Here is a 27,257-nt window from a genome sequence, read left to right as displayed (position 1 = left end):
CTTTACGTACACCGTCGCAACTCTTCGTGACTTTCTGATAGATGGTGACTTTATGCAGTTCACTTGAAAGACAATCCATTGCGAATGTGCTCGGTATGTGACTTCGCGCCCGCTTATGTGAACTTGCGCTATAGTTTCGTCGTGCGCTTTATTCTTCGCTGCCTTTCGCTCTTCATGCAACGACTTTTCAGATGAAAATCGTCTCTGGCAACGTACGCTATGTGACATGGACGTTCGCACGTCGCTGATACAGCGAGCTCTGATTATATATATTCTGTATAGCAGTGTATGCCAGACCTAAGTGATGCTGCATATATTCCTCCGCGATTTCTTCGTTTCCGTTCTTTTTCTTTCGTGTTTCTGTTCTTTTTTTCCTGCATCCCTTAGTCGCGGGAGTTTATATTTAATAATCGGGATGCAGCCTGCGCCCTTCGGCGGCATACCTTCCCGCGTTCTCGTCATATAACAAACAACTTCACGCAAATAAGACGTGAAAGGTTCTCCCAGGATCATGAATACTTTAACGTGTACGCCAGTAGTGGGAGACGTAGCCAAACGTTTTAGCAACGGATTGATTCATCAATTGATTGATTGATTGATTGATTGATTGATTGATTGATTGATTGATTGATTGATTGATTGATTGATTGATTGATTGATTGATTGATTGATTGTCAACACTAGAACAAGGAACGGGGCGCTGAAGAAGACAATTCCGGCCGCTAGTCGAAACGCTACAACTTTCTGACTAAGGTGTCTCTCGTTCGGTCTCTCTTGATCGATGTTTTACGTAGTGCGACAGAGCATATTGGACTGACGCAAACTGTGACGGCGGTTCGGTTATGTTGCAGCATGGTCATGTGACGGCACTAATGTCGACTTGGCTTTTGAACACAGGAAGAAGTCCGACGTGTAGAGCTTAACGTACAACATTAAGTTGCGCCATAATCTGCGGTACCGGGGCCTGGATGGAGGGCATCCATAGCTCCGCGTGTCCCCACAATGACTCGCACACTCTCTCCACTCCTGTCGTCGCTCGCTGCATCCTGAAACTGCGACGCTGTATACGTTACGCGCGGCACGAAACTCCACACATCGCTGCCACATAACCGGCGGCGTCGACCGCTTCGCGTAAATCTCGGCTCTTCTGCTCCCGCGCGCAACTCCAGCGCCACATGTCAAGTTCCGCGAGCAGACGTACAGGCGCAACTGAAACCAAAGAAATAGGCATATATCGTGCGATTCGTGAAACAAGACAGGCGCTCTGGTGTTTTTTTGAACGCTCCGCATGTGTGCCCGCATCATCGTTATTGCTGCAGCTGCTTTCAGAATGAAACACCACCTTTCTTTCTTTCCTTATTTATTTATTTTCTTTTCCTTTCTTCCTTCCTTTCTTTCTTTCTTTCGTTCGTTCTTATCGTAACAGCTTTCCCGCGAGCGTATTACTATTTCCAGAACACCCAAACGTTAGTGACGTAGCGGTCAACAGCAGAGCTCGTTCACTGAGTTCAAGTGGAGCGCATATAAAGTTATAAGTTGCACTGACAGGCTCCCTCTAATTTAGCTGTTGGCATTTGCGGTGAGGTAATCATTATTGGCTTGTGGATTCTCTTTTTCTTTTTCAAAAATAAATGGCACTGAAAATAAGAACTTTTCTGACGCTTCGTTCAACATACCACCAGAAGATGTCGTTACTATCGTTACTGCCGTCCAATTTTACGGTGGTATAGTACTGTTATACTAAACTGCAATGTGTATACGACGGACGTGCTAAGACTGTCAAATATTTGTGTGTTTTACTACTGCGTGCCTGCGTGTGTTTTTGTTTTCTATTTTAAGCGCCCGACTGCGCTGCTTCCGCCCTGCCTTCATCATACGCCAACTTTGTCACTTCTCGGGTCACTTCCTGTTTTGTATATATATATATATATATATATATATATATATATATATATATATATATATATATATATATATATATATATATATATATATATATATATATATATATATATAATCTTGCACTGGATCAATGCACGGTCATTCTCCTCCCGCATCACCATCAGTATATCTGTCCCGCACTCTTTTTTTGCTCGCTCCGCTGTAAATTAAAACACTTGCGGGCTGACGAACAGCCGATTAGACGCGAGTGTCCAGAAGCATTCTGTCGCCACACACACACACACACACACGCGCACACACACACACACACACACACACACACACACACACACACACACACACACACACACACACACACACACACACACACACACACACACACACACACACACACACACACACACACACACACACACACACACACACACACACACACACGCACGCACGCACGCACACGCACACACGCACACACGCACGCAGACACACACACATGCAGACACAGGCAAACAGAGGGAACGATGTAATTTCGTATTTCTGTATCGCAATACTCTTCGTGTTTATTTTCTTATTTACCGTACACGGTGCACAGTATATTTACAGCAGGAGGTATTCACAGATACCGGATTCTCGGCAGTCGAAAATGCGGAGCCGATCTCGCACCACCTGTGTGCAGTTAAATCAAAAAGAACAGCCTGCAGATTTGCGGGGAGCTGAAGGTGACAAACGGGAACAGCAAAATATTTCACGTACTTGGACTCCAGCGCGGACGTGAAATTGTGAATATAGGGGCTAGGCGCACAATCTGTCTGTGCAACCCGACGGCAAATGTTTGCGGATCTGGTGAACTGCCGTTAAAAAAAGAAGAAAGGCTATAAATTAAGTCCCAGCTTTCGCGATGCCTGGATTCAAAATGTGCACCGCTTAGTGCGAGCACGTAGGTCTGTATATACACACTGCGCACTTTTCAATTGTCGAGCGTATATGCGTTGGCTGAGAAAGAATTGGTATTCTTCTTTGTTGTTGTTGCGATTATTATTTTGTTATGACGAAGCTTTCGTGCTTCGCGTCCTTCTGCGACCGACAATGTGTGTGTCCGGTCCTTTAGGGTTCGCTGCACGTGGAACCGTCGTTTGCACCCTTCGCATTATAGCAGCGCGAGAAATGAATCCAGCAAGGAGGCTATTTGACACCTCTAAGCGACTGGTAGAAGTGCGTTTCGAAGCTGAAAATTTTCGGCTGCATGGGCTGCCTAAATGGTTTCAAACTCATATGTACCAACTCGCACACCTAACCTAACCTCCAAGAAGTCACGGTACATGCACCTAAAACCATACCATAACGTAGACATAGTTGCTGATAGAGAGAAAATAAAGATTAACCGATTGATTGATCTATCAATTGATTGACAACATACACTTAACATACGCCTGATGCGCCTAATCCAACCTAAACTAAGAACAGATCACGGTGCATCAATAAATCATAAACGAGAGAGTCACGCCATAAACGCCCGAGAACGTTCAATGAACACAGGTGTTTGACACAAAGCGTTACAAGCATTCGTCATTTTCCCTGACAATGCAACAACTGTTTACCGACGCGATTACTCACAGCTCAGCACTAGAAAACTTTCTAACAACAGCTGAGAACAAATTACGCTCACTTAGGTTGCAATTTCTAGAAGTATGTGCACCGATGTTGTCTTGTACATTTTGTTATATAACTATATATTTTCATTATGTTCTAATTTATCATATAGTTCGATATTGTAGACGTTGTTACAGTTAACACTTCTACACTTGTACACCATATCGCAGTCCCTAACGTTGCATTCCACATAATCTGAATTTTTACTCTTTTGATAATGAGCTTTCTACGATCTGATTGACAGTACTCATGAATAAATCAATAGATCAGTAAGCAAATAAACAAACCTGAGCAGCGTCCCATTACAGCAAGAACGCGTAGCTGTCAGGAATTCGTTGTATCTTTTTATTTCTTTCGGCAATCTCTTCAGTATTGTACTGGTTCACGTTTATATATCATTTTTTTTTGTGCTGTTGGAACAAACACAGCGCTAAGTGTTGTGTTTGTTTCGACAACACCCAGGAATCTCTTAAAAAACGTGAACCTGCAAAATGTTCGCTAATGCGTCAATACCGTAATTTGGAGGCGTAAAAAAAACAGTAAAAGAAAAAAGAAACCGGCGTCCAGGGCGATACTCGTTTATACGTTATTTACTCACGGGTTTGAACGTCCCAACAAAGCAAAACTGAAACTCTGAGAGATGACAAGTAGTCTTGTGGTGGGGGCCCCGGTTTAATTTCGGCCACTTGCGGTTCTTTAAACGCGGACTTAAACCCAAGTACACAAGCTTCCTTCTTCTCTTTTTCCCCTCTTTTTTGCGTTTCGTCCCGAGCGAAATGTGGCCGCCACAGCCTGGAGTCGCACCCGCGACCAGAATGCCAAGGCCACCGAGCCACCACGGCGTCTGTGGTTTTCCAGAGTCACGATGACAAAACATACTTTGTCATCGTGAAGCGCGCACAGGAATTCGAAGCGAACACGTGTTCGATCCAGAATCGTCTCCATATAGACATTCACCGAACATGACACTGTTGTCAGTTGAAAGCAGTCTCGAATATTTCGAGAGGGACAAGTGATGGGAGTTGAAACGTAAGATCTGATGTGAATAGTCATCGATACGATGATATTTACCTAATAATTGTGGTGCGAACGTTGCATTCCCATCTCGTCCGAAAAAAAAGAATGTTCGAACTACGCCCTTCATGACACAATTTGTTCACCGTCGAGCTAATCGATTGCAAGTGGTTATTACGCTGCGCCTCCGGGATCTTATCTCGTTTCCAGTGTCAATTACTGACGCACGTTACTCGAACGCACACAGTGATTGATCCGAACGAAAGTGCTACCATTAACGACGCGCGGGAGCGTCGTTAGAAAAAAAAAAAAGAAATGTTTGCGCATAATCAACACTTCATCTAACAATGAATGAATGAAGCACGTGCGAGGGTATATTTGAAAGCGTTTGCTTGCCCTGACTCATGCGATCGCTCACTGGATTACTGAAATTGATTTCGGCGTTATTGATGCGTTCGTTTACTGTCAATCGTTACGTCTGTAGTTAACTTCCGACAAACCGCGATGTAAATCTATTCAGCTCCAAAACTTGCGCACTTGATTTGAAAATTATAACAGCGCCAACACCTGCAACCACAAAAGAGCAAGGACGAGACACAACCGCTGTGTCTCTCGTCCTTGTTCTTTTGTGGTCACACGTGTTAGCGCTGCTATAATTTTCAAATCAAGTATGCACCAACGCGCCCAGAGGGAAGTTTTAACGAAAACTTGCGTATTTGGACGTGCGCAGGGAGGATAACTTCCCAGCAACCCGAAACTTTTACGGCGAAGCTTTATATAGCTGGCCCCTCCGGCCGTGGTCGATGTCCGTGCGTCTACGCGTCGCGTCGACACGAAAAAAAGAACTTTTCCTCTCCATTTTCTCGCGCACGCTCTGTAGCTCTCAATTTAATGAAGGTATCTCGGGAAAAATTCATACCGAAATTGGCCACTAAGACGACTCTATCATTACGCCGAGTTTCGTTTACTTGACTTAGTTAGTTCGTAGTGAAGTTGTACACGTTACAGAATTCCCGTCTGCTGTCCATGCATGGCTGTCTACGGAAGGAGTACGGTTGCGGAAAACGGCCGTAAATCTTGTTTTATCGAAACTATTCCGGAACAAATTATATGACAAATAACCGGTAAGACGACTCTAACGTTACGCCGAGTACCATCTACTTTTCGTAACTACGCAGTTCGCAGTGAAGTTGTAAATATTGGGGAATTCCCGTCCGCCATGCTACAGTACTTGCACGCGTCACTACTTCATAAAAGAATAAGAATAAATCACTCCACAGTCAAAAGATGCATACGGAGTCTGTGTCCTTCATAATAAAAATAATCAATCAACCAAGCAATCGTGTTTATTATTATTACTATTAAATTATATATATATATATATATATATATATATATATATATATATAATTTAATAGTAATAATGGTTTTACCTCAATCGATGCATATCTCTCTCTCTCTTTCATATATATATATATATATATATGAAAGAGAGAGAGAGATATGCATCGATTACCACAGCTCGCTGCTCGTCCTTCTTTACAGAGTGAAAGGGCTGATGAATTTTTTGGTAAGGAGTATATTCTAAAACACCATCTGGTCTTGCTCAAGAACTTCCAAAATAAGAAAGCACAGGGAGATGGGAATGGGGGACTTTATTTGGAATAATACATGAGGGGAAAGTGCGCCTACATTTTACAAGCAGTGCGGTATCGTTGGTGCGGAGGATCATTATTTGTTTGCTTGGCTAGTTAGTTAGTTAGTTAGTTAGTTAGTTAGTTAGTTAGTTAGTTAGTTAGTTAGTTAGTTAGTTAGTTAGTTAGTTAGTTAGTTAGTTAGTTAGTTAGTTAGTTAGTTAGTTAGTTAGTTAGTTAGTTAGTTAGTTAGTTAGTTAGTTAGTTAGTTAGTTAGTTAGTTAGTTAGTTAGTTAGTTAGTTAGTTAGTTGCATGCATGCTGCCTTCTGAAGGCATAGTAGGATGATGGAGAGGAACTTAAATGCTTAGTTGCACCAAAAGAACACGCAGCCTAACCTGCAGGTCATGGTGCCACGCACTGAACATCGCGCGTAATCGAGGAAATGACCCATGGCTTAAAGATAGATACGTACGCGCATCGTGGCGCATAACAGATTCTGCAGGTGCATGCCTAATACAGGAAGAACATGTCATATATATAATTCGAGATAACAAAATACATTCGAATGAAACACAAAGTACATCTCATAATAACAAGAACAGGGTGGGATGAAACCTTGAAAGTGTGAAATTGACTGTTCGGTGCGTCAAAAACATTTGGAGAACATCTAAAGACACTTTTTTAGAAAAAAACATCGGCTGTAGCATACAGCGCGGTGGCGCCTCCTGGACAGGATGACTTCAAGAGGCTGACTGTCGTTGGCATTTCAGAACAAGTCCGGACTTGCCATTGCTCAAATATCTAAGTTGCACCGATGAACTTTGCAAACCTGGTAAAATCTCGAGGCAGGCCCACTTAAAGTACACTCGACTGGTTCTTATATACCGCGCTTCCAACTTGGTCTGCAGAGGTGCGGAGCCCTGTCGAGATCAAAGGCAGGGAGAGAGAGCTTGAACCGTCCGAACGCGAAGTCTGCTCGCCGCAACAATCTGAGTAGCCATACGTGTTTGAGTTACCGTCGGATCTCGTTCGCCTCCTATAGCACTCCGAATGGAGCACGGTAAATGTGTTCCGAGTGCTAAATTTCGACCAGCTGAATGTAAAGCGCACCGCGAGAGCGCTCTAGAACAGAGTGCCAGAAAGCCGCCAGTCGATTGTACCATTAGTATAAGACATATCCCCGAGTGGCAAGTACGAAGCAAATTCGCGCATCGCATGTAACGCATGTAGACACTAGGTCCTTGCGTAGTGACACTCTCGGAGATAGAAAAAGAAAAAAGAAGATGAACGTCTGGAAGACGAAATTCCAATCTGCGATATCAGTTCGCGAAAAGTTCACGTATGCGGAGAATTTCTCGACAACTCCACGCGGAGCAGAACACCTATACAATACAGGAGACCGGGCCCTCGTTCACAAACGTTGTTCTTATGGCAGAACAGTTTGCGAGAGCGAATGCCAGCCTACACACGCAATTGCGAACATACCGTTATAGCGAAGGCGGCTGGCCAGTGACAAACAGCCCTAAGAGCATTGAGAATACGGCCCAGTTATTTCTTTTTTTACACCTCCACATTCGGTCAGTGACTCCCATACGCACGTTGTGATGCGCTCTATGCTAGAATCATCAATCATTATCAAGCGAAAAAAAGTTTATACGTAATGCTAATAAAGTTTGCTTCTGTAAACATGCTGACGCCGGATCCGTGTCGTGGAGCTTTCGGAAAAGCTGCTGTCTCGTTACACGGGTCAGTAATCGTGGGCTTCGACAGGGGACTGAGGTTGCGTGCGGCATCGTGCTCGCATGACTCGCTACGAACTGGATGCCCGTTGTACCGTGACGTCGTCGTTCATGTCGACAGACTAGAGGTATACCCGTCTTCCTCCATCTCCTCCCTCTCCTCCTCCTGCCGCTTCTTACACGCGCCAGGACGGCGCTTCTGCCGCCAAGGGGTCGTGCTTAGTCATATACGGGAAGAGGTTCAAGAAAGTTGGCAACCAAGCACAGGGTAATTGAAAGTGTAAATGGACAAACCGGGGGTCATGAAAACAAAAAATGAGAGAAACAGAGATTGTAAATTGGATACAGAGGACGGGGACAAAAAAAAAAAAGATCATAGAGATTTACAAAAATCGGCAAGAAAGAAATCGGGAAGGAAAATATAACGCAAAGGGGAGTGTCTTGCTACTTGAGGCTCGAGCTGGTTGCGTAAGGACAAAAAAAACGTATCGGAACAAGTATTCGCAATAGGATGATGCATGTGTCTGCTGCGGCAAAAATCCCGAGACCACTGAGCACATCCTAATGGAATGCGAAGGGATTAACCCTGTGAGATCCGTGGGTAATGTACACTTTCCAGAAGCACCAGGATTCAAAGCGGATGGAAGTATTACCCGGTCAGACATTCGAGATAAACAAGAAACGTTTAGAGTTTTTGTAGTAAAAACGCAGGGGAGGAACCCGATAGGACGGAAACCGTTACAGGCGTAGGTTATGCACAGACATCGGCGAAGACGATCGACGACCCACGTTTGTGCCTGCGTGCTGGCCTCTAAATTGTGGAATATTTTCCTTCCTACTAGACTTCAACGTAAGAATATAATAGGGCTTTTCTTTGACACGACCGTCAAATGTACTAAAGTTACAATCTTACTTTGCCCCCCCCAAAAAAAAAAAGAAAAAAGGATGTTTGAACGGCGTAAGTAAGCTCGCCAGTCACAAGTGACGTAGAAAGACCAAACCGGAGGCCAAAAAAATGGAAACAACGAGGCAGAGACAGTTGGACAGACGCCACGCAGAATTGGAAAAAAAAAAAAAAGAAGTAAGTCGGGTTCGCAAGAACCAGGAAAGGATCGCACAGAGGACAAAATGCCGGAGGGACTCAGCCGCGCCGCCGTTTCGATTCCGCGCAATCGACCGACGTATAAACCGGGTATTTTTCATCGGGCATAATATTGCACAACGGTAGGGCCGCACTGTACTCTCGAGCACCGTAAGGGGGGGGGGGGGGCGAAGGCGGTCTGAAATGGTGGGGTTACAGCGAGGAAGGAGGGGTGAGATGGCCGAGCTGTGCGCGCTTTTTGAGCGGGACAGCTGCGCCCTGTCAAAGCGCAGGACAATGCAAGGCTTAAGCGATTTTTTTTTTTTTCCACAGCACGCGAACTTCGTCGCTTGCTCCTTTGTTGCTTGCCGCACGCCTCGTATACTGCAGGGTCAGCGCAGCAGCAACAAGAGGTGGTCGAACGCGCTGTAAAAGTGCATAGAACGGATACACGGGGCATATTCGATGCTTCGCTGCAATATGCTGAATGAGCATAAAAAAAAGTGAACGGAAATTAAAATTTAAAAAAACAATTGTAAGAATTAAAATGAAAATAAAAGGACCTGCGGCGGAATTCGCGAAGGCTTGACAACGGTTTTGTGGTTGGCCCAGTGCCGCGCTCTCAATAAATGTTCGCGATATTTGCCTGTCTTCGGTGTTTTCCTGTTTGTTTGTTGTTTGTTTTTTTCTTTCTTGCGCTCTTAGTTTTGTTTGTCCTGCGACTAGGAGCAACCGGCGCCACCACCGGACGCGCCAACCTCTCGATTAATTCATGTCAATCATATTTTATTTTTTTTTCTCTCGAAAAATACCGCGCAATTCTGCGACGACTGTATTACACTAATAAAAACACCGGATTTGGGGAAAAGGTGATAATTTTTTGCTGATCAAGCCTGGTGTATAAGCAGTGGCGGACGCAAGAATTGGTGCGATAATCGTCGTTGCGATTACACCATTGAGTATATTTCACTAAATATTTTTTTATTTATGAAATTAGGTGACACGTGGCGACTGTAGGAAAGAAACGGGCCACGTACTCAATGCGTAACGTTTTTTCTAGAAAAAAGATTGCGACTGTAGCACCATTGTCGAGAGTACATATTCAACACGTGCTGTGAAATGCGTCGTTCTTCTTGTTCGTTCTTTTTTCCGAACTTCAATTATTTTTTTCCGCAGTGCGGGAACCCTAAAACGAACAACTGAAAGTTAATATAGCAAATTATCTTTTCTTTCTTAAAACGTATAATTATTCATCAACGAGAGTTAAATTTCCGGTGGGGTTTCACATTGTTCGAAAGGAAAAGGAAAATGAAAGTGGGGCGCAAAGACAATGTACTGCCGGAAGGATTCCAACCCACAACCTTCGCATGACGTGACCTACCCTCTATAACCAATTCAACGGCGGCAGCGGCTTGGGTAGTCCGTCCAGTTTCCTGGGTCTGCAAGACACGGCACCAGCCCATTTTCTTTGTCTTCTTAATTTCTTGCAGCACAGCTTTGCAAGGTGAAATTGTCTCGCTTCCTTACATTGCTCAAAAAGGCACGCGTACGCTGCGCCACTTGATTAACAAAATAATAAGGTATTCGGCGCCATCTATGGTCTTCAAACTTTTGCTGTCGGCTGTACATGTAATAGACGGTTAACCTCAGGAGTATTACAAGCGTTAGTTGGCGCCACGCAAGGCCATGACCATCGAGAGCGATGAAGACCGGACTTGCTTTTCTACGTGCACCTGCACTTTTATCAGTTTATAGATATATGTAGAGTTTCCTGCATCTAACGTTAGCAAGCTGTTCAACGAAACAAAAAGAAAAATTAAAAGAAAAGGATTACAAAAAGAAGCACGTTGCAAGATGCAATTATAAGACCTACGGTATGGTCGTCAGAGGTCTGACGACCGAAAACCGTATATGTCTTGAAATCGTGTCTTGCACTGTTTTTTTTAAATATCGTTGAATGAATTAATGAATATTTGATGTTTAATGGCGCAAGGGCCAGGTGTGGCCAAAGAGCGCCATGCTAAATTAAATATCGTTCTTTATTTTTCTGTATTTCTTTTTCTAATTGTTGCTGAGCTTCGCCAGCGTTAGCGTGGAGACCCTATATATATCCGTTCATCCGTCCATCCGTACCCTTCTGGAGGTGCTTGTGAAGGCGCCACATTTTGCGACACGCTGAAACTGTCGAATAGAGAGAGAGAGAGAGAGAGAGAGGGAGAGAGAGAGAGAGAGAGAATGAACATTTTTATTGGGTGAATGCAGCTTTGGAGAGGCGTCCTCATTCCAGAATGCCTTGAGCTCGGGCCGCATCCTGGGCCCTCGAAATCAGCCGTTGCTGATCCTCGAGGTCGAAGCTGGCCAAGGCTCTCTCCCAAAGCTCGTTAGTGGGGTAAGGGTTCGGAGGATTTAACGGTGCCGCTCTCCAACCCCCCACTATGTGTCTGAGAGACCCGGGCTCTGCGCAGAAGCGGAATTGCGGAGAGAATTGTGTAGGTGCTATGAGGTGATTTCTGGTTGGGTGGGGGAGTGTATTAACCTGTAGAGCTCGGAGGAATCGCTCCTGCTCTCTAGGTAGTGACTTGTGTGGGGGTGCATATGTTCTGCGGGTCAGCTTGTAGTGTTGTGTGATATCTTGGTACGAGACTAGAGGGCGCATGCGCTCGGGTTCAGATTCCTCGGCGTCGGCTCGGTGGGTCAGATCTCGAGCCACGTGGTTGGCGACCTCGTTGCCAGGAATGCATTGATGAGCTGGCGCCCAAATGGTCATGACTGATCTCGTTTGCGGCTTTTGATTGATGATCCGGAGCGTAGTGGTATGAATTCTGCCGCTAGCAAAGTCGCGGCACGCCTGTTGGGAGTCGGTCACTATGACTTCAACCTCTGTTTCGGAGAGCGCGAGGGCTATGGCCGCTTCCTCGGCTTGGAGGGGATTGTATCGTGTGAGCGAAATGCTGGTCCGATGTACTTTGTTGACGACTACGGTGGCTGTTGTGGCTGCGCGTCTGGGGTAAGAAGCCGCGTCCGTGTAGGCTGTAGAGGGTAAAGTCCCATATCGCTTGTGTATGGCCAGGGCCCGGGCCTCCCTTCGCTCTGCGTGGTGCACTGGGTGCATATTGCGAGGTAGAGGACGTACGGTGATGTTGCTCCGGATGGCATGGGGTAAGCTCGCAGTCTGAGGCGGCGGATGGCTCAGAGGGGCAGAGAGCCCCAGGCGTAAGAGGATGGACCTCCCCGCTTCCGTAACCGCAAGTCTTGCTCGCTGACTAGATAAATGTGTCTCGATCAGCTCCTCGGCCGTGTTGTGCACACCTAGTCGTAGTAGGCGTTCTGTGGACGTACTGATTGGCAGTCCCAACGCCTGCTTATATGCTTTTCTGATCATTGTGCTGATTTCCTTGAGTTCCGTCGCGTTGAGAAGTGCGTATGGAATAGCGTAAGTTATTCGAGACACGACGAAGGCTTGGACAAGCCGAAGTGTGTCCGCCTCCCCCATGCCTCTTGTCTTGATTGTTATTCGCCGTATCATGTGGGTAACTTGGGCTGTTGTATTCTTAAGCTTGTGAGTTAATATTATGTTGGTGCGATCCGACCGGAAAACCATTCCCAATATCTTTACGCTCTGAGACGGAACGATGGTTTGTCCCTCCAATTGTATGTTGATAGTGGGCGAGTCGGATGTGTGCTTCTTTCGCGGTGAGACCAGGAGTAGCTCCGACTTTTGAGGGGCGCAGCTGAGCCCGCATGACTTAGCATAGTCGCTCACCACGGCTGCAGCTTCCTGCAAGCGGTTCTCCATTTCCCCGATGGACCCTGTGGACGACCAGATGGTAATGTCGTCGGCATATAGAAGACTTCATCTTCAGTGACGCAACAACGCGAGAGAGAAAGCCACGAAACAGCAGATGCGACGAAAGATTGCTCAAGAACCGACGAGCAGGAAAGGTTCGAGTGACAGAGAGAGAGAGAGAGAAATGAGAGGCAGAAGCCAGGGACGATATAGCCAGAAAATCGTATCGTTGGCTGCCACACGTCGGGAGAGGGGAACAGAGAAAAGATGCACAGAAAGGCCGCGGAGCCTGGCCAGATTTATTTCTGGTTAGGCACGCACCCTACACGGAAGAGAAGGCAAGGTGCATGAGAGAGAGAGAGAGAGAGAGAGAGAGAGAGAGAGAGAGAGAGAGAGAGAGAGAGAGAGAGAGAGAGAGAGAGAGAGAGAGGAAAAAGGACGTCAAGCGCGTACACACAATCGAAGGGTAGCCGAGCAGCGTTTTTAACAAGCACGCGGCCCCTTTATGACGCACATTCTCGGTCTCTGCACACAGATCCTGCTCAAAAAAGCCCGTTTTACACTACTCTTAGCTCAACAGTCCAATCTCTGCTGCTCAGAAAGGTCGAAGGTTCACCACATGGCCGTGGCGGCAGCGTTTATATGTGGTGGCGAAGTGTCAGAACGCTGGTGTACTTAAATTATGGCGCGAGTTAAATCAATCAATCAATCAATCAATCAATCAATCAATCAATCAATCAATCAATCAATCAATCAATCAATCAATCAATCAATCAATCAATCAATCAATCACTCAATCAAGAATTTCTTCACACTAAAAAGTGGCAGTGTGGCAAAGAGAGCGCCTGAGCGAGCAGTCAAGCTCGCAAGCCGCAAATTAGCTTGCAATAGTTAAAGATAAACCGGAGGCACAGTACTGAAGAATTCAGCGCGGAAGGCCTCCTTGAATCTTAAAGACGGACCGGAGATGCTAAGAAATTTAGCACGGCAGGCTTCCTGGCGACGCGCAGGAAATTATGCATGGCGCTGCGAAGGCGCCCACGGCTGGAGCCACGTGCCAGAGACGCGAGAGGAAGGAGCACTTAAGTCCGGAAGCTTCTAGGCCGGTCTACGTGACTGCAGTTATCCGCATGTGTGTGTGTGTGTGTGTGTGTTTTTTCTTTTTCTTGAACTCTTCCTGTACGTTTTATTTGCGAGGCTGCTTGCTTGTATCACACTTCATTTGTTGTTGCCGATTTTAGGTTCTTCGACTAGGCGTTTTTATTTCGCGGTTGCTTGCGTCAGTCAGTATTGTAATGTTTCTTTCTCTTGGGGTGTATATATATATATATATATATATATATATATATATATATATATATATATATATGCACTGCTTTTATGTTATGTGTCATCACTGGTGACAATAGAGTTCATCAGTGCATTGGTGGGTTATCGATTATCAGCTGTCAACGTTCTGATGACTATCGCTGTGTCACGTGAAGTATATCTATCTTCGTGCTTTCCTTCGTACATCTTCTCCCGCTTTGAGTTTGTGAGTGAGTGAGTGAGTGAGTGAGTGAGTGAGTGAGTGAGTGAGTGAGTGAGTGAGTGAGTGAGTGAGTGAGTGAGTGAGTGAGTGAGTGAGTGAGTGAGTGAGTGAGTGAGTGAGTGAGTGAGTGAGTGAGTGAGTGAGTGGCTATGATAGGTGCCGTAATGGCGCGGTGCTAAAAATGCGCCCAGTAGCTCCCGGAATCGAACCGTGGACTTTTTTGCTCGGAAGCAGAAAGCCATGCAGCCTGAGCGAATGCGCCGGAGTTCAGCACCCTGGAGATAAATCCGCGCACACGATCGTATCCCGGCAACGGCGGCCGCATTTCGATGGGGACGAAATGCGAAAATATCTGTTTGCTTAGATTTAGGTGCACGTTAAAGATCCCCAGCTGGTGCAAATTATTCCGGAGTTCCCCACTACTGTGTGCTTCATAATCAGATCGTGGTTTTGGCACGTAAAACCCCACAATTTTTCTTCTTTAAGTCCGCGCCGCGCCCTCGTGTCTTCCTTCGTCCGCGTTCGCTTGCCGTCGTAACGATTGAAACACAATTAATTTGCAACCGCCAGGTGGACGCGCGCCGACGCCCGGCGACGCCGAGAGTACGCCGGCAATACGCTCCATGTGGTTGCACCGCTTCGACGGTACAGCGCGTTTCGCTTCGCGCGTCCGCACGGCATGTACTACATGCGACACTGCCGCGAACCGGTCCGGTCTAGTCCGGCCGACAGGCGCCTTGCTGCTGCTGCCCGCCGACGGGCCGCAACAAGTGGCCTCTGGGTGACGTTGCAGGCGCTCGCGCGCTGCTAGTCGCGTGAGCGGCCGCCAGCTGTGCGGTGCGTGCTGAGCCGAGCCGCCGACGAACGCGCCGCCGCGCGGCCGACGACGACGAACCGCGCGCGCCGTTTAGGCGCGATACAGGCGCGCCTGCTGAGAACTGTCGCAGCCGCGAAGCTGCCAGCTGCAAGTGTTCCCACGTCAGCGGGTGCCTCGCTGTATAAGCGCCGCAACGCGCGCGCACGAGCACCTGCGGCCGCCCTGCTCTACTTCTCCCTTTTCCTGCTTTTCAATACTGCACTCTGGGAAACCTTTGACGACGAGGAGAGAGCGCTCGCGCGTGCGCTATGCATATATACAGGTCGTGAAGGACGTTCGTTGCGGCGCTTCGCCTGTGCGTGCACTCGAGGCTCGCGGCGCGTTTATTTCGTAACGAGCCGAATTCAAACGCTTGGCGGCCAGGCTTCGGTTTGAGACGACGTTAACAAAGGGGTTGGTGCCGACGCCTTCCCGATGAGTGGACTTCGAGCCCGTGGCGCCGTGCCAAGGGAAAGCTTGCTCACAGAAACGCTCGCCGCCACGGAGATGAGGCTGCATTGCCAATTGTTAGCCCCTGTAGTTGGCGCAGGTCACTGCCTGCTGCAGCTCCCTGCAGCCTCAGACAGACTATTACGCCGGGCATTTGAACTATAGTAGGAACGAGGCGCTATATTTATGAATGGAAAGCACTAAGCAGCAACAAACAAATAAAAAAAAACGGTAGCCTCAGACTCAAGTAACCATCTGATTTCCATAACTATGTTTTAACGCGTCAAAACTGCACTTCGTAATTCACTCATTTCGACTAGACGAACACGAACATTTCTTTTTCCATTCGGAGCCTATAATGCAGTAGTTATTCGGTCAGCGCGGAACGAAAGTGTGGATGATGTATCAGCTGAACACCGCTGCAGTATAGCTTGACGCCCAGCATGCCCTCTGTCGGCACATAACGGAACTGTTACCTTGAATGCGCGAATAAATGGAGAACAGGCTGGAAAAACACAGCTAAGACGCTCGCGAAAACGTTCGAGTTGAACTCCTCGTTAGCAAACGCGTTGGTTTACGCACTCCAACGGAAAGCAAACTGTATGTGGACGCTGATTAGAAGCGCTAAATCGATTTAGACTGGTAAGGTGCGTTCTTCAAGACTCCATATTCGTTAATTTCGCTGTAAGATTTCAATTACTAGAACTTTCCGCCACTATGAGGCTGATATTTCGGCGCGTGATTCAAGAAACAGCAAGTCTGGATTTCAATTTACACACTAATATTCACGCTATTTCTTCCCGCTAAGTGAACAAAAATCGGATTCTGAAACGATACTTTAACCGTCTAAAGTGGTTTAAGGTGTGTTTCCATTCTGGCCAGCGTAGTATCAGCAGTTTACGTCGACAGCTAAAAAGATAGCTTCGAGCTCAAGCAATGGAAAGCATCTGGAACCGCGTCTGGAAGACGATCACGACCATTTATTCGCATCCCCTTCAAAACGTGGCCGTGACAAATAGTCACGTAGCCTGCTTCAGCTAATCATGTGTGCCGTACATGATTTACATTGTAGCATTTTCGTAAACGTCTCCTTAATCTTTTTTTTTCTCTTCCTCAAAAGTTCTCAATCTACCTTGCATCACTGCCTGTGCTTGCAACGGATTCGATCTTAATTTTCCCTTTTTTTTTTCTTTCCACGAATATTCTAAAGGTATCTTGCTTATCTCGAATGCCGATCGGTTGACACTTCCGTCCGCTTTAAATCCAAGCGCTTCTGGAAGCGGTACGTTAACCATGCGTCTAAGTGGATGAATCTCTTCGCATTCCATTATAGGATGCGCTAAGTGGTCTCCGGATTTTTTACTGCAGCGTACACATGTGTCATCTTGGTGGCAATATTTTCTCCGGTATGTTTTTGTCCTGGGGCAACCAGCTCTGCGAACATGACGCCACCTCACGTCAACAAAAAGCTAAAGAAACACACACACACACGCACACGGTTTATCGCTGTAATTTAACACTTTGGGTGTGCGAACGTACGAGAAACACGTGATCGCTTACACATTAAGCGCGTCAGAAAACGTGAATACGTTTTGCTGTGAGCCAGAAATACGTGCCCGTCGAGTTTCCCAACCCTTCTCCTCAGCCGCCATCACGATTGGACAAGCAAAGTAGCCTGCATCGTTTCCTTTTTTCTTTTTTGCTGCAATACTGTGTTCGCAAAACTGTCTTTTTTCGACTTTGTAAGAAGTATAACGAGACTCAAGATGGCCGCTGTCCGCTTAAGCTGTCTATTGAGCCGTTTACAGCGATTATTGGAAGACGGCCTTATAGGGTAGCTTTTTGGAGTCCCATTAGGCAAGTCGATCTTGTTTATCTTAAATAAAAAGAACGCGATAAAAAAAAAAGAGAGGCAAAAGAAGAACAAGAAGGAAACAGACTACTAGGCGAGCGCTCCGTAGATTTGTTCATCACGAAAGGCATGCTATTAGGTAGTCCTCATATATACCGCACGGGTAAGCTGCGACCTCCCGTCGCGCTTTCCCATAAAAAAAGTGCGTGACGTTTCGAAACGTCGGTAGCTGAACTCATGATTGATTTCCTTGGTTACATGTTTGCATTATCTTCTGAGCTCTTCCTTTCTTTTGTGTGTGTTTTTCCCCCTCCCGGCACTTAGTACCGACGTGTGCATAAAGGGCTGCGACATTCGTAATAAACAACTTGTGAATAAGCTATCGACTTTTCGTGGAGCATCTCCCTTACGCTCTTTTTTTTTTCACACCATCGCAGATTGTGCGAACACGGCGCATCGTCCTGTGTGTGTTATATATATATATATACCCCAGGTTGTCGATACCCTAGGTTGTCGAGCCCAATTACCCGAAGAGACGTTCACTATGCCTGCACGAGAAATATCAAGATGCGTGTTCGACTGAGTAACAAGAATTCATTTATTTCGTTCTAATAAACCACCTTTTTATGCATTGAAGCACTAAATTAACTGGAACGCCCATGTAATTCTTTGCGGACTTGGGGAATGAGTGTATCGAAACCAGCATGTCATTCCGAAAATTCGTTACAGTGGTTACGCCTTACGACCTCTCCGGCTGCAATGCGTAAATTGCAGCGTGTATACTACAGTATAATTACTGGATAGCTTAAAAACTTCATTCGCGATTTTTGGTGGTGGTGGTGTTGTTGTTGCTGTTAATTAGTCGATTGTGCGTCTCGCTTCCTCGTGCAAGGAATGTCCGCCTCTTTGAGTAATCCAACTTAGAGACTATAATCACGCTATCCGCCACATCCAAATTAACTTTGGTTGTGTATACTACAAAAAAGGAAAAAAAAAAGTAATTATTGGCTCAGCTCGCACACCCTGTCACATCGCCCTGAAGTAGGGTGTGGCTGAGGTATAACCATCTTGCGCTAAACAAAGCCTTTCTACAGTGGCAGCGTGTGTTCCGGCTGTGTATTGTCTCCAAACTCTCAGAAAATTTTGCGCCATTTGCGGCTTAACTTCTCTTCGTGATGGCGATCACCGTCTATCTTGGCCGTCTCTGCTTTCTCTAACACTGCGCGCTCGATACATTTAGGTCGCCAACATGCGCATATCAGCGTGGCATATCGTTCTCCATAACCGAGTAAGTTGGGAGCACTGGGTGATAAAAAAAATAAGTAAATTCACACAAGTTAGGTGACGTTTATTGTTTGGAGACAACCTATATAAGCACCACAGGGTGTGAATTCTATTATTATTATTATTATTATTATTATTATTATTATTATTATTATTATTATTATTATTATTATTATATAGCGAGCAGTGGAAAAGTAATGGGAGCAAGGAAGTGCGCGTTCGGCATGTATGAGAAAAATGCCACACTTAAGCATACGGGCACAAGACAACAAAGGCAAAGGACCGATGAACTAGTAATATGTTCATGCAGAAATTGATAGCCAGGCTTGTTTTTTGCACATGCTTGAATAACCGAAGTGTCAAGTCACGTCTGCGGAATCCCGCAAACTGCAGGAATGTTCGTGAAAGGGAAAAATTATCATCCATCCGAATGTAGCACAAAGCTTCAAAGGAAGCCCATACGGCCTTCTTAGAACGAATGCTTCGCAGTTGAGGAAAAATTCCTCCTGATCCGGGATCCTGGATCAGAAGGAATTTTTTTCTCAACTGCAAATCTTTCTTTCTGAGAAGGCCGTACGCGTTTCCTTTGTAGCTTATTGCTACATTCGGATGGATGAGTTTTCCCCCTTTCAATAATTTGAAGTATGTGCAACCAGCTATATCCCGCTGTCAAGTTCTTTCTTTCGTGGCAGCATTAGCTGGCATTCGGGAATTTGTAGCCCGACCTTCTATTCACCCATGACTTTATGCGCCGCGGTAACATAGCAGTTCTCCCTTTCCCGCGTCATCAATCATCAACGTTATATTATTATTTGACGTTAACACAATCGCAAAGTAAATGCAATACAGAAGGAGGCACCAAAGTCAGGCCGAGAAAGCCACATTGCTTGCCCGATTAAAACGTTTAATGCGTCAACCGAGTGTCGACGGTCGCCGCCAGGAGGCGCAGCGCGCGAGCGGCGGTGACGTCACGGGCCGCGGCCGAACCCGACGTTTCGCTAGAAGGACTGCCAGTCGTACAGCTGGGTGGCCGAGCGCATCTGGTAGAGCAGCATCTTCAGCTGCTCCATGGTGTCGTTGTAGAACTCGGACAGGCTGGGCCGGCGCCGGATCAGCTCCATGATCCAGCTCATGTTCTCGTCCATGTTCTTCAGGATGTGGTTGGGCCAGTAGCGCAGGTCCTCCTTGGAGATGCGCTCCGCGCTGTAGTTGACCACCGTGGAGAAGTAGCAGTCCAGCTCGAGTTTCATCATCACGTACCTGTGCCGTGCGCGTCGTGTGCCTGTTTACACGGATCGCAGTCTACATGCTTCTCCGTAGCGCACTTCTTCTGGCGAGTTTATACTGCCGTTCCAGTTGCATTTTTAACAAAGCACAGTTTTACACTTTCAAGCACGAAATTGACTGGACCGCCAGTGTATTCATTAGCAGAGTTTGGAAACTCTGATCTAGAAACTGGTGCCACCCTGAGGATGCGTTTCAAGTGAATTCGCCTTGCGAAACTCCCCGGCGGCAACTTGTATACTGCAAATACTTGCCGCAATGTAATCACTCAAAAAATTCGATTATTCAATTATTTTTCCATGGTCGATTATGCAATTCTGTTTCTTTATGCATTTATGTCCACCTCCTCGGGTGTAGACCAGCTAAAGGACTAGAATTGCGCTATCTGCCGCAGGCAACTAAAGAAAAAGAAGACTGCTGGACGCCTTCGCAGATGCACCTAATATATTGGCGCTGCCGATAAAAATAATCTTTTACACAGCACAGAATGTCAGAACACGTTACTGCAAACACTACATGCAAGTCAATGACAGCAATGCACGCTAATAGAAGAAGACACGAAAAGAATCGCTGCTATTTACAACTGCGTGACTGTGCACGATGTCGTCGCACGGTCGTTGCAGTTATATTGCAACACCGCGAAGGCATGCGCGTAGTGTGGAGACCTCGCCCCGACCGTTCGTACCTCTTGAAGGACGCCTCGAGCAGCTGCGCCACCTCGGGCAGGTCCCGGGGCACGCGTTCGCGCATGTGCGCGATCATGGACTGGCCCTCGGTGTAGTAGCTGTACATGAAGTCCCGGAACTCTTCGAGCGAGCCGAAAGGCGAGTCCATGTTGTCGTGGGGCGCGCTGAACGCGATGGACGGCTTGCTCTTGGACGTCTCCCGCTTGTTCACGTCGTTCAGCAGGCTGTCGTACATGTCACGCGGGGTGCCCTACAGTCGGTTGCGGGAGAGTGAGCGGGTGATGTGACTGAGTGTAGGACTTTATCGAAAAACAGGGTATTAAGGTGGGTGGGCCTTGTGGCTAGGCGGGCACGAACCCCCCGGGAGAAAGCTTTCAGGTGACGACGGATCGTGAATGGCGCGCGGAAACAGTGCAAAGCCATTAAGCATACTCAGTCGGAACGCCAGAGTATATATAATTTATCCAGCGACAAGTTTGGGAGTGGTATAGGTTTGACCGAGGCGTTTGGTTTAAATGAAACTGCAGGTCTGTGGAGCCTATAGATAAAGATGGCTCGAAGATTGGTGACACAAAGGAAGCGATAACGCGCAATAAAGCGAACTTTCCCGGTGTGGAAAATGTAACTTCGAGCATAAAGATATTTAAACGTTCTTAAATACGCTAGAAAGTCATAAAGAGCAAGCTTGGTGGTGTTTGCCGCCACTCCGCTTCAAATAGGTCCTTCATGTAGTCATAATTATCTTCCTATTGCTCGTGGCAATCGGACAGAAGCAAGCAGAGAGCCTGTGTCATTTGTGCGAATGTTGCACAGCGTCCGTCGAGAGGTAAATGTTAGCCTTTTAAATATCAAGGTCTTCAATAATTTTGTTTAAGACATCTCTCCAGCACGTGCCTCCGCATACAAGCCAACGTAAAGCTGGGGCCGCATTAAACAAAGAGAATGCTCGCAAGGTAGATCACTATAGTTGTTTGGGGACAAGGTTAGTTGCGATGGCCGCAAATTTTTCTTAGAGTGTAGCTTTTGCAAATGGAGTGAAAAGGAATCGCCGGTGTGCCTCCCTTCATAGAGTACCCACATGCGTTAACATGGAAGTTTTTGCGACAGGAGGGAATAAGACACCAACGGAGAGGTCTCCAAGCATATATAGCGATTACATCCTGCATGCTTACAATGCCCGCTTAGACGCTCTAGTACCGTGGGAGGGTGCCACCTTCGCCCACGTTGAATACAGTTAATCCTTGCAGTCACGGTGATCTATTCTTGTTATTCGGGTAAATTGGCGATATAAATAAAACTGTGAACACATATGTCTGGGCGTAAGTGTCACCTTCTGCAAATGAAAGAAAGACAGGAAAAAAAATCGTCATAATTCAGTTATCTGCGGCGAGTAGTGCCAAACAATGTTCTTTTTTTCAACAGACGCCTGCCAGGTGTGACGAGAAGATCGAACAGTTTCTCTGCGTTAGCGCTGCTGACAAGTGTTCTTTCCTGTATCACGAGGGCCCTCTACCCATTACTAACGGGAGGTGAAGTCGTGACGAATATTTTACTGCTACTCGGGGAAATTAGTCTGGGAAAACGCCGGTGTCGCCGTGCACTTGTTTACACCAGCGCATCTGGACGCGACTAGGCAGACGTTGTCGAACAGAGACAGGAAACTACGACCGAGCCTTTTAGGCGCAGTGCGTCCCGGCGACGATGCGGTGTAGACGTTCGAGTGCGTGCGCATACCGCCTCTGTACCTGGGGAAGCTGCTGGGACTCTCGGAAGTGGGTGCGGCGGCTGCCGGGCCCCGCGCTGCCTCCACTGTCGCTGCGGCTGTGGCCGCGGGGGCTGGTCGTCATACCTGACGACGCACCGCTGGTGGAACGACGGACGCCTGCTCGGGGACGCAGCGGGTGCAAAGCGAGGCCTTGCAGCTGCTGCTCCTGCTGCCAACGATGACGATGGCAGTGGCCGTACCCTTTGTCACCGCAGTCCGAGCGGCTACACAAGGATGATGACGGTGATTTCGATGACGGAAAAACGAAGTGAAAATGACGCGGATGCGCCAACATGGTGACGATGGAGCCGAGATTTGGTCCACACAGCGCGAAGTGAAACTGCGTAACTGAGGCCGCATTTTGCGGGGAAAAAGAAAGACGAAGGGGTAACCGACACGAAACCACTGGAACTCGTAAGGATGATGAAGAAGTAACACGTCGTAATTAAAGCTCGAGGATTACAGATGGTCAGTGGCAAAAAAAAGTCTGGAAAGGCAACCCTGGACGTTGGTATAGCTGGTGTTGGGAACTCGGCGCTGACGCCCGTTGTTGCACCTGGGTCGCAAGCCCCAAGGGTAGCGTTGGCCTGGCGGCCTGGGGCACAACTGGAAGCATCCGAAGGTCCCGGCAAAGCATGAGTCGACTGGTAACAACAAAACAACTTGTTTATTCTAACATCGCAAAGAGTTGGCGGTCAGGTCGACCGAAGTAGAGAGACGGGAGTGCACGTTACTCAACAGAAGAAATCGGAGCCTCTCTTGGCGTCCGGGGGCAGCTGCTTTTATACTCTCGCAGTTGAGGGCAAGAAGGAACCCCTCTATAGACGAGCACGTGACTGTGCCGCTCGGGCACAATGGGATGAGAAGGTGGCGCAGCCGTCGTGCCGGCGCCGCTCGGGCACGTTGGGAAGAGAAGGTGGCGCATACGCCGGGCCGCGCCGCTCGGGCACAATGGTATGAGAAGGTGGCGTAGCCGTCGTGCCGGCGCCGGTCAGACCCCTCGCTTCACAGTTGGGGGAGCTCCTCTCCCCGGCTGCCGCGCTTCGACAAGCGTGGGCACCAATATGCACATACACTCACACACGCACATGAAGACACGTGGCATCGGAACATGCCTGGACGCGCTTGGCGGGGAGGCGTAGCGGCGGCGCCGAACGGGCCAAAATGTCTGCCGCTTTGAACGAAGCCCCGGCGTCCGTTGCATCCGCGCCGGCTATACCGCGCGTCGTAGGCGAAACGTAACAAGAGGAAGCTTTAGCTCGAGTGCTCCTATCTAAATACATGTAAAAGGAGAATTCGTTTTTCTCGGCAACCACTACACCAAATTTGACGAGGTTTGTTGCATTTAAAAGACAAACCTCAAATCTAGTGACTGTTGATTTCGAATTTTTGAGTTAGGTCGTCAATTTTTTATTAAAAATTGGCAAAAATCGGAAATTTTCAAAAACGAAACTATCAAGTTTACAACTCTGTAACTTAACCACTACAAATGATTATACAATTCTGTGAATTGCATCTAATAGTACATCTAAAGCGGACAAAATTGATATGTCAAACACTGGCTCGACGAGAAACAAGGATGACGAGGGCGACGGCACAACGTTGACGGCCGACGAAGGAATGACGACAGCGATGGTGACGGCGTTACGGTGGCGATGGTGGCACAACAAAGGGGAAGACTTCGCGAACGTCAGGAATAGAACCTTGTACGGCACAACTATAGCGGAGAGGAATTCTAGTTCTCTTAACGCTATAACGTTAAGGGCCCCGTGTCACGGAAAAGCCGGCGTCCCGCGCCGGCTTTTCGGCAAGAATCTTGTCGAACCAACCATACCCTACCACGCAAGCCCTCCATGTAGCGCAAGGAGGTTACTGAACTAATTGAATTATCAAGGTGAAATACGTGAGAGAAAAAAAATGTGGAGGTCGCTTAGCTTCGCCTTCAAGAGTGGAACGCGATAGCATTCATAATCCCAAACTTGCTTCTCACGCTTTCTGGCAACTGCAGCTTATGTAACCGTAATGTCTAGCGGGGTACGTTGGCGGCGAACGCCATGGATGAAGGCGAGCATTCTGGTAGAAGCGCGGCCTCTTGCGTGGACCGCGAGGCGGCGGAGGCGAGTGCCATCTGGCGCTGTTGCAAAGAACAGGGCGTGCCTCTTTATGGCCTTTGAGATTTGCGCCCGCCATCGCGCGCAAATCTTGGAGGACATGGCCACACTTTGAATTTTAGAAACGCTGGAAAATGGGTTTGTGTTTGAATTTCCGCGTAACAGAATTGTGTTTTCTCGTATGTTCAAATTAGAATCCGACGATATCATGTCTGTAGGTTGTATGCAAGTCGTACTTTACGATTTTTCTGACGTATATTACTTTGACAAATTCAATTATTTCTTTAACTTCTTTGCGCTACATGGAGGACTTGCGTGGTTTGATATGCGTGTTCGGAATGATTATTTGCCGAAACGACGGTTGACGCTAGACGCGGGATGTCGGCGCCCGATTTTCCGCGACAAAGCGCCCGTAACGCTATCGCGTTAAAATCGTACAATACGACTTACGCACAACGTTCAGACATGATAGCGGCGGACTGTTAATTTGAATATACGAGGAAACATAACTCTGCTACGCGGAAACTCAAAACATAAACCCTTTTGCTAGCGTTTCTACCATTCATATAGAGCGGCCGTGGCCTCCGAGATTTGGCCTCCGAGCGACAACTATTTTTATCGCTCGCTGACTGCGGATGGTCATTTGCAGAAAAGTTTGGAGATCCAACCCAGCACGGTGGTATCTGGCTCTTCGAGAAATAGGGACGACGAGGGCGACGACAATTCTCCGCAAATATTACACGATTTGTCACAACCTCGCGTTCGCAAGTTGTCATATGCGAAGTAGTTATTCCGTAGAAAACACGCTGCACATCACAGAAACAACTGTTCTGCCGAACGGCCGGAGTGATGCTTTTGTTGTTGTTGTTGTTGTTGTTGTTGTTGTTGTTGTAGCCTGTGATGCGTGTGGCTCCTACCCACGATGGGGGATTGGCCAAGAAATGGGTGGATTATTCGAAATTAATATGGAGCATAACTTTCCCAATAGCTATTGAAATAGCATTGACTAGCGCAGAATTACCTGTTAAATAAAATCAGGAAAGTCATATTGAATGAGTAATAACTAATTTAAAAGTAAAACAAGAAGAAAAGAATTTAGCAGTGCACTCGTTTAGATTCTGTAAGGAATGTTTGGACAGCGAAACATGCATCCCTGTGGCTGAATCCCTAAGCGGAGGCTCCAAAAGAAAGAATTGCAGGTTCTGTCCAGTCCACGCCAATTCTTCGAAAAGGTATTTCCAACCATCTTTTTCTCACCGCAGTAAAGCGGCGACGAGATAGAAGAAAGTGCTGTATCGTCTCTTCCTCATTGCAAAAAGAACAGAGGGGGGAGGGAACCAAACCCGACCTGTGTAAATAGAAATTCAGCGAGGGAATGCGGCAGAGTAATTTGGTGAGGCAGACCTCAAGCATCTTTGTGTCACGTACAGGAGTCGCTATGCCAGGGAAATGCCAGGTGCTTATACTCTGGAGAAGCAGTCAAATGTGCGTTTGATAAGGTTAATCTTATTATTGATCGCATCCGAAATCTTGCCGCCGTGATCTGTGCTTTCACTGGTAGAATTGGAATAACGGGGCCGGATAGTGACGCATTTGCCAGTGAATCGGCAGTTTCATTAAAAAAAACAAACCTTTATGACCAGTTCCAGTGGTTTCGTATCAGTTACCATCGTCTTTCTCTTTCTTTTCCCCCGCAAACTGCGGCCTCAGTTACGCAGTTTCACTTCGCGCTGTGTGGACCAAATCTCGACTCGATTGTCACCATGTTGGCGCGTCCGCGTCTTCACTTCGTTTTTCCGGCATCGAAATCACCGTCATCATCCTTGTGTAGCCGCTCGGACTGCGGTGACAAAGGGTACGGCCACTGCCATCGTCATCGTTGGCGGCAGGGGCAGCAGCAGCAAGGCCTCGCTTCGCACCCGCTGCGTCCCCGAGCAGCCGTCCGTCGTTCCACCAGCGGTGCGTCGTCAGGTATGACGACCAGCCCCCGCGGCCACAGCCGCAGCGACAGTGGAGGCAGCGCGGGTGCCGGCAGCCGCCGCACCCACTTCCGAGAGTCCCAGCAGCTTCCCCAGGTACAGAGGCGGTATGCGCACACACTCGAACGTGCACCGCATCGCCGCCTGGACGCACTGCGCCTAAAAGGCTCGGTCGTAGTTTCCTGTCTCTGTTCGACAATGTCTGCCTAGTCGCGTCCAGATGCGCTGGTGTAAACAAGTGCACGGCGACACCGGCGTTTTCCCAGACTAATTTCCCCGAGTAGCAGTAAAATATCCGTCACGACTTCACCTCCCGTTAGTAATGGGTAGAGGGCCCTCGTGATACAGGAAAGAACACTTGTCAGCAGCACTAACGCAGAGAAACTGTTCGATCTTCTCGTCACACCTGGCAGGCGTCTGTTGAAAAAAAAAAAAAACATTGTTTCGCGCTACTCGCCGCAGATAACTGAATTATGACGATTTTTTTCCCTGTCTTTCTTTCATTTGCAGAAAGTGACACCTACGCCCAGACATATGTGTTCACAGTTTTATTTATATCGCCATTGTACCCGAACAACAAAAATAGATTACCGTGACTGTAAGGATTAACTGTATTCAGCGTGGGCGAAGGTGGCACCCTCCCACGGTACTAG

At 47.4% G+C, this 27,257-nt stretch overlaps 2 protein-coding genes across 3 annotated transcripts in view; one reads left to right on the top strand and one right to left on the bottom strand.

Moving 5' to 3' along the window:
• LOC142575704 (cationic amino acid transporter 2-like) overlaps positions 1-27,257 on the top strand; it is an 84,294-nt gene that overhangs the window by 33,775 nt on the left and 23,262 nt on the right. The window lies entirely within an intron of this gene.
• On the bottom strand, positions 19,643-22,712 carry LOC142575705 (uncharacterized). Its single transcript, XM_075685271.1, has 3 exons — positions 22,495-22,712; positions 20,749-20,999; positions 19,643-20,039 (listed from the first exon to the last, which is right to left on the bottom strand). Exons 1-3 carry the CDS (start codon positions 22,594-22,596, stop codon positions 19,778-19,780), a joined length of 615 nt encoding a protein of 204 aa, XP_075541386.1. The 5' UTR covers positions 22,597-22,712; the 3' UTR covers positions 19,643-19,777.

This window comes from Dermacentor variabilis, chromosome 3 (genome assembly GCF_050947875.1).
Source record: "Dermacentor variabilis isolate Ectoservices chromosome 3, ASM5094787v1, whole genome shotgun sequence".
Lineage (NCBI taxonomy): Eukaryota > Metazoa > Arthropoda > Arachnida > Ixodida > Ixodidae > Dermacentor > Dermacentor variabilis.
The sequence above is the reverse complement of the archived record's forward strand: the minus strand, read 5'-3'. Positions and strand labels throughout refer to the sequence as shown.

Coding starts and splice junctions, on each gene's coding strand:
- LOC142575705 (XM_075685271.1), bottom strand. CDS start 22,596: ATGACGACCAGCCCCCGCGGCCACAGCCGCAGCGACAGTGGAGGCAGC. Junction 21,000..22,494: donor AGTCCCAGCAGCTTCCCCAG/GTACAGAGGCGG, acceptor AACCGACTGTAG/GGCACCCCGCGTGACATGTA. Junction 20,040..20,748: donor CTCGAGGCGTCCTTCAAGAG/GTACGAACGGTC, acceptor CGCACGGCACAG/GTACGTGATGATGAAACTCG.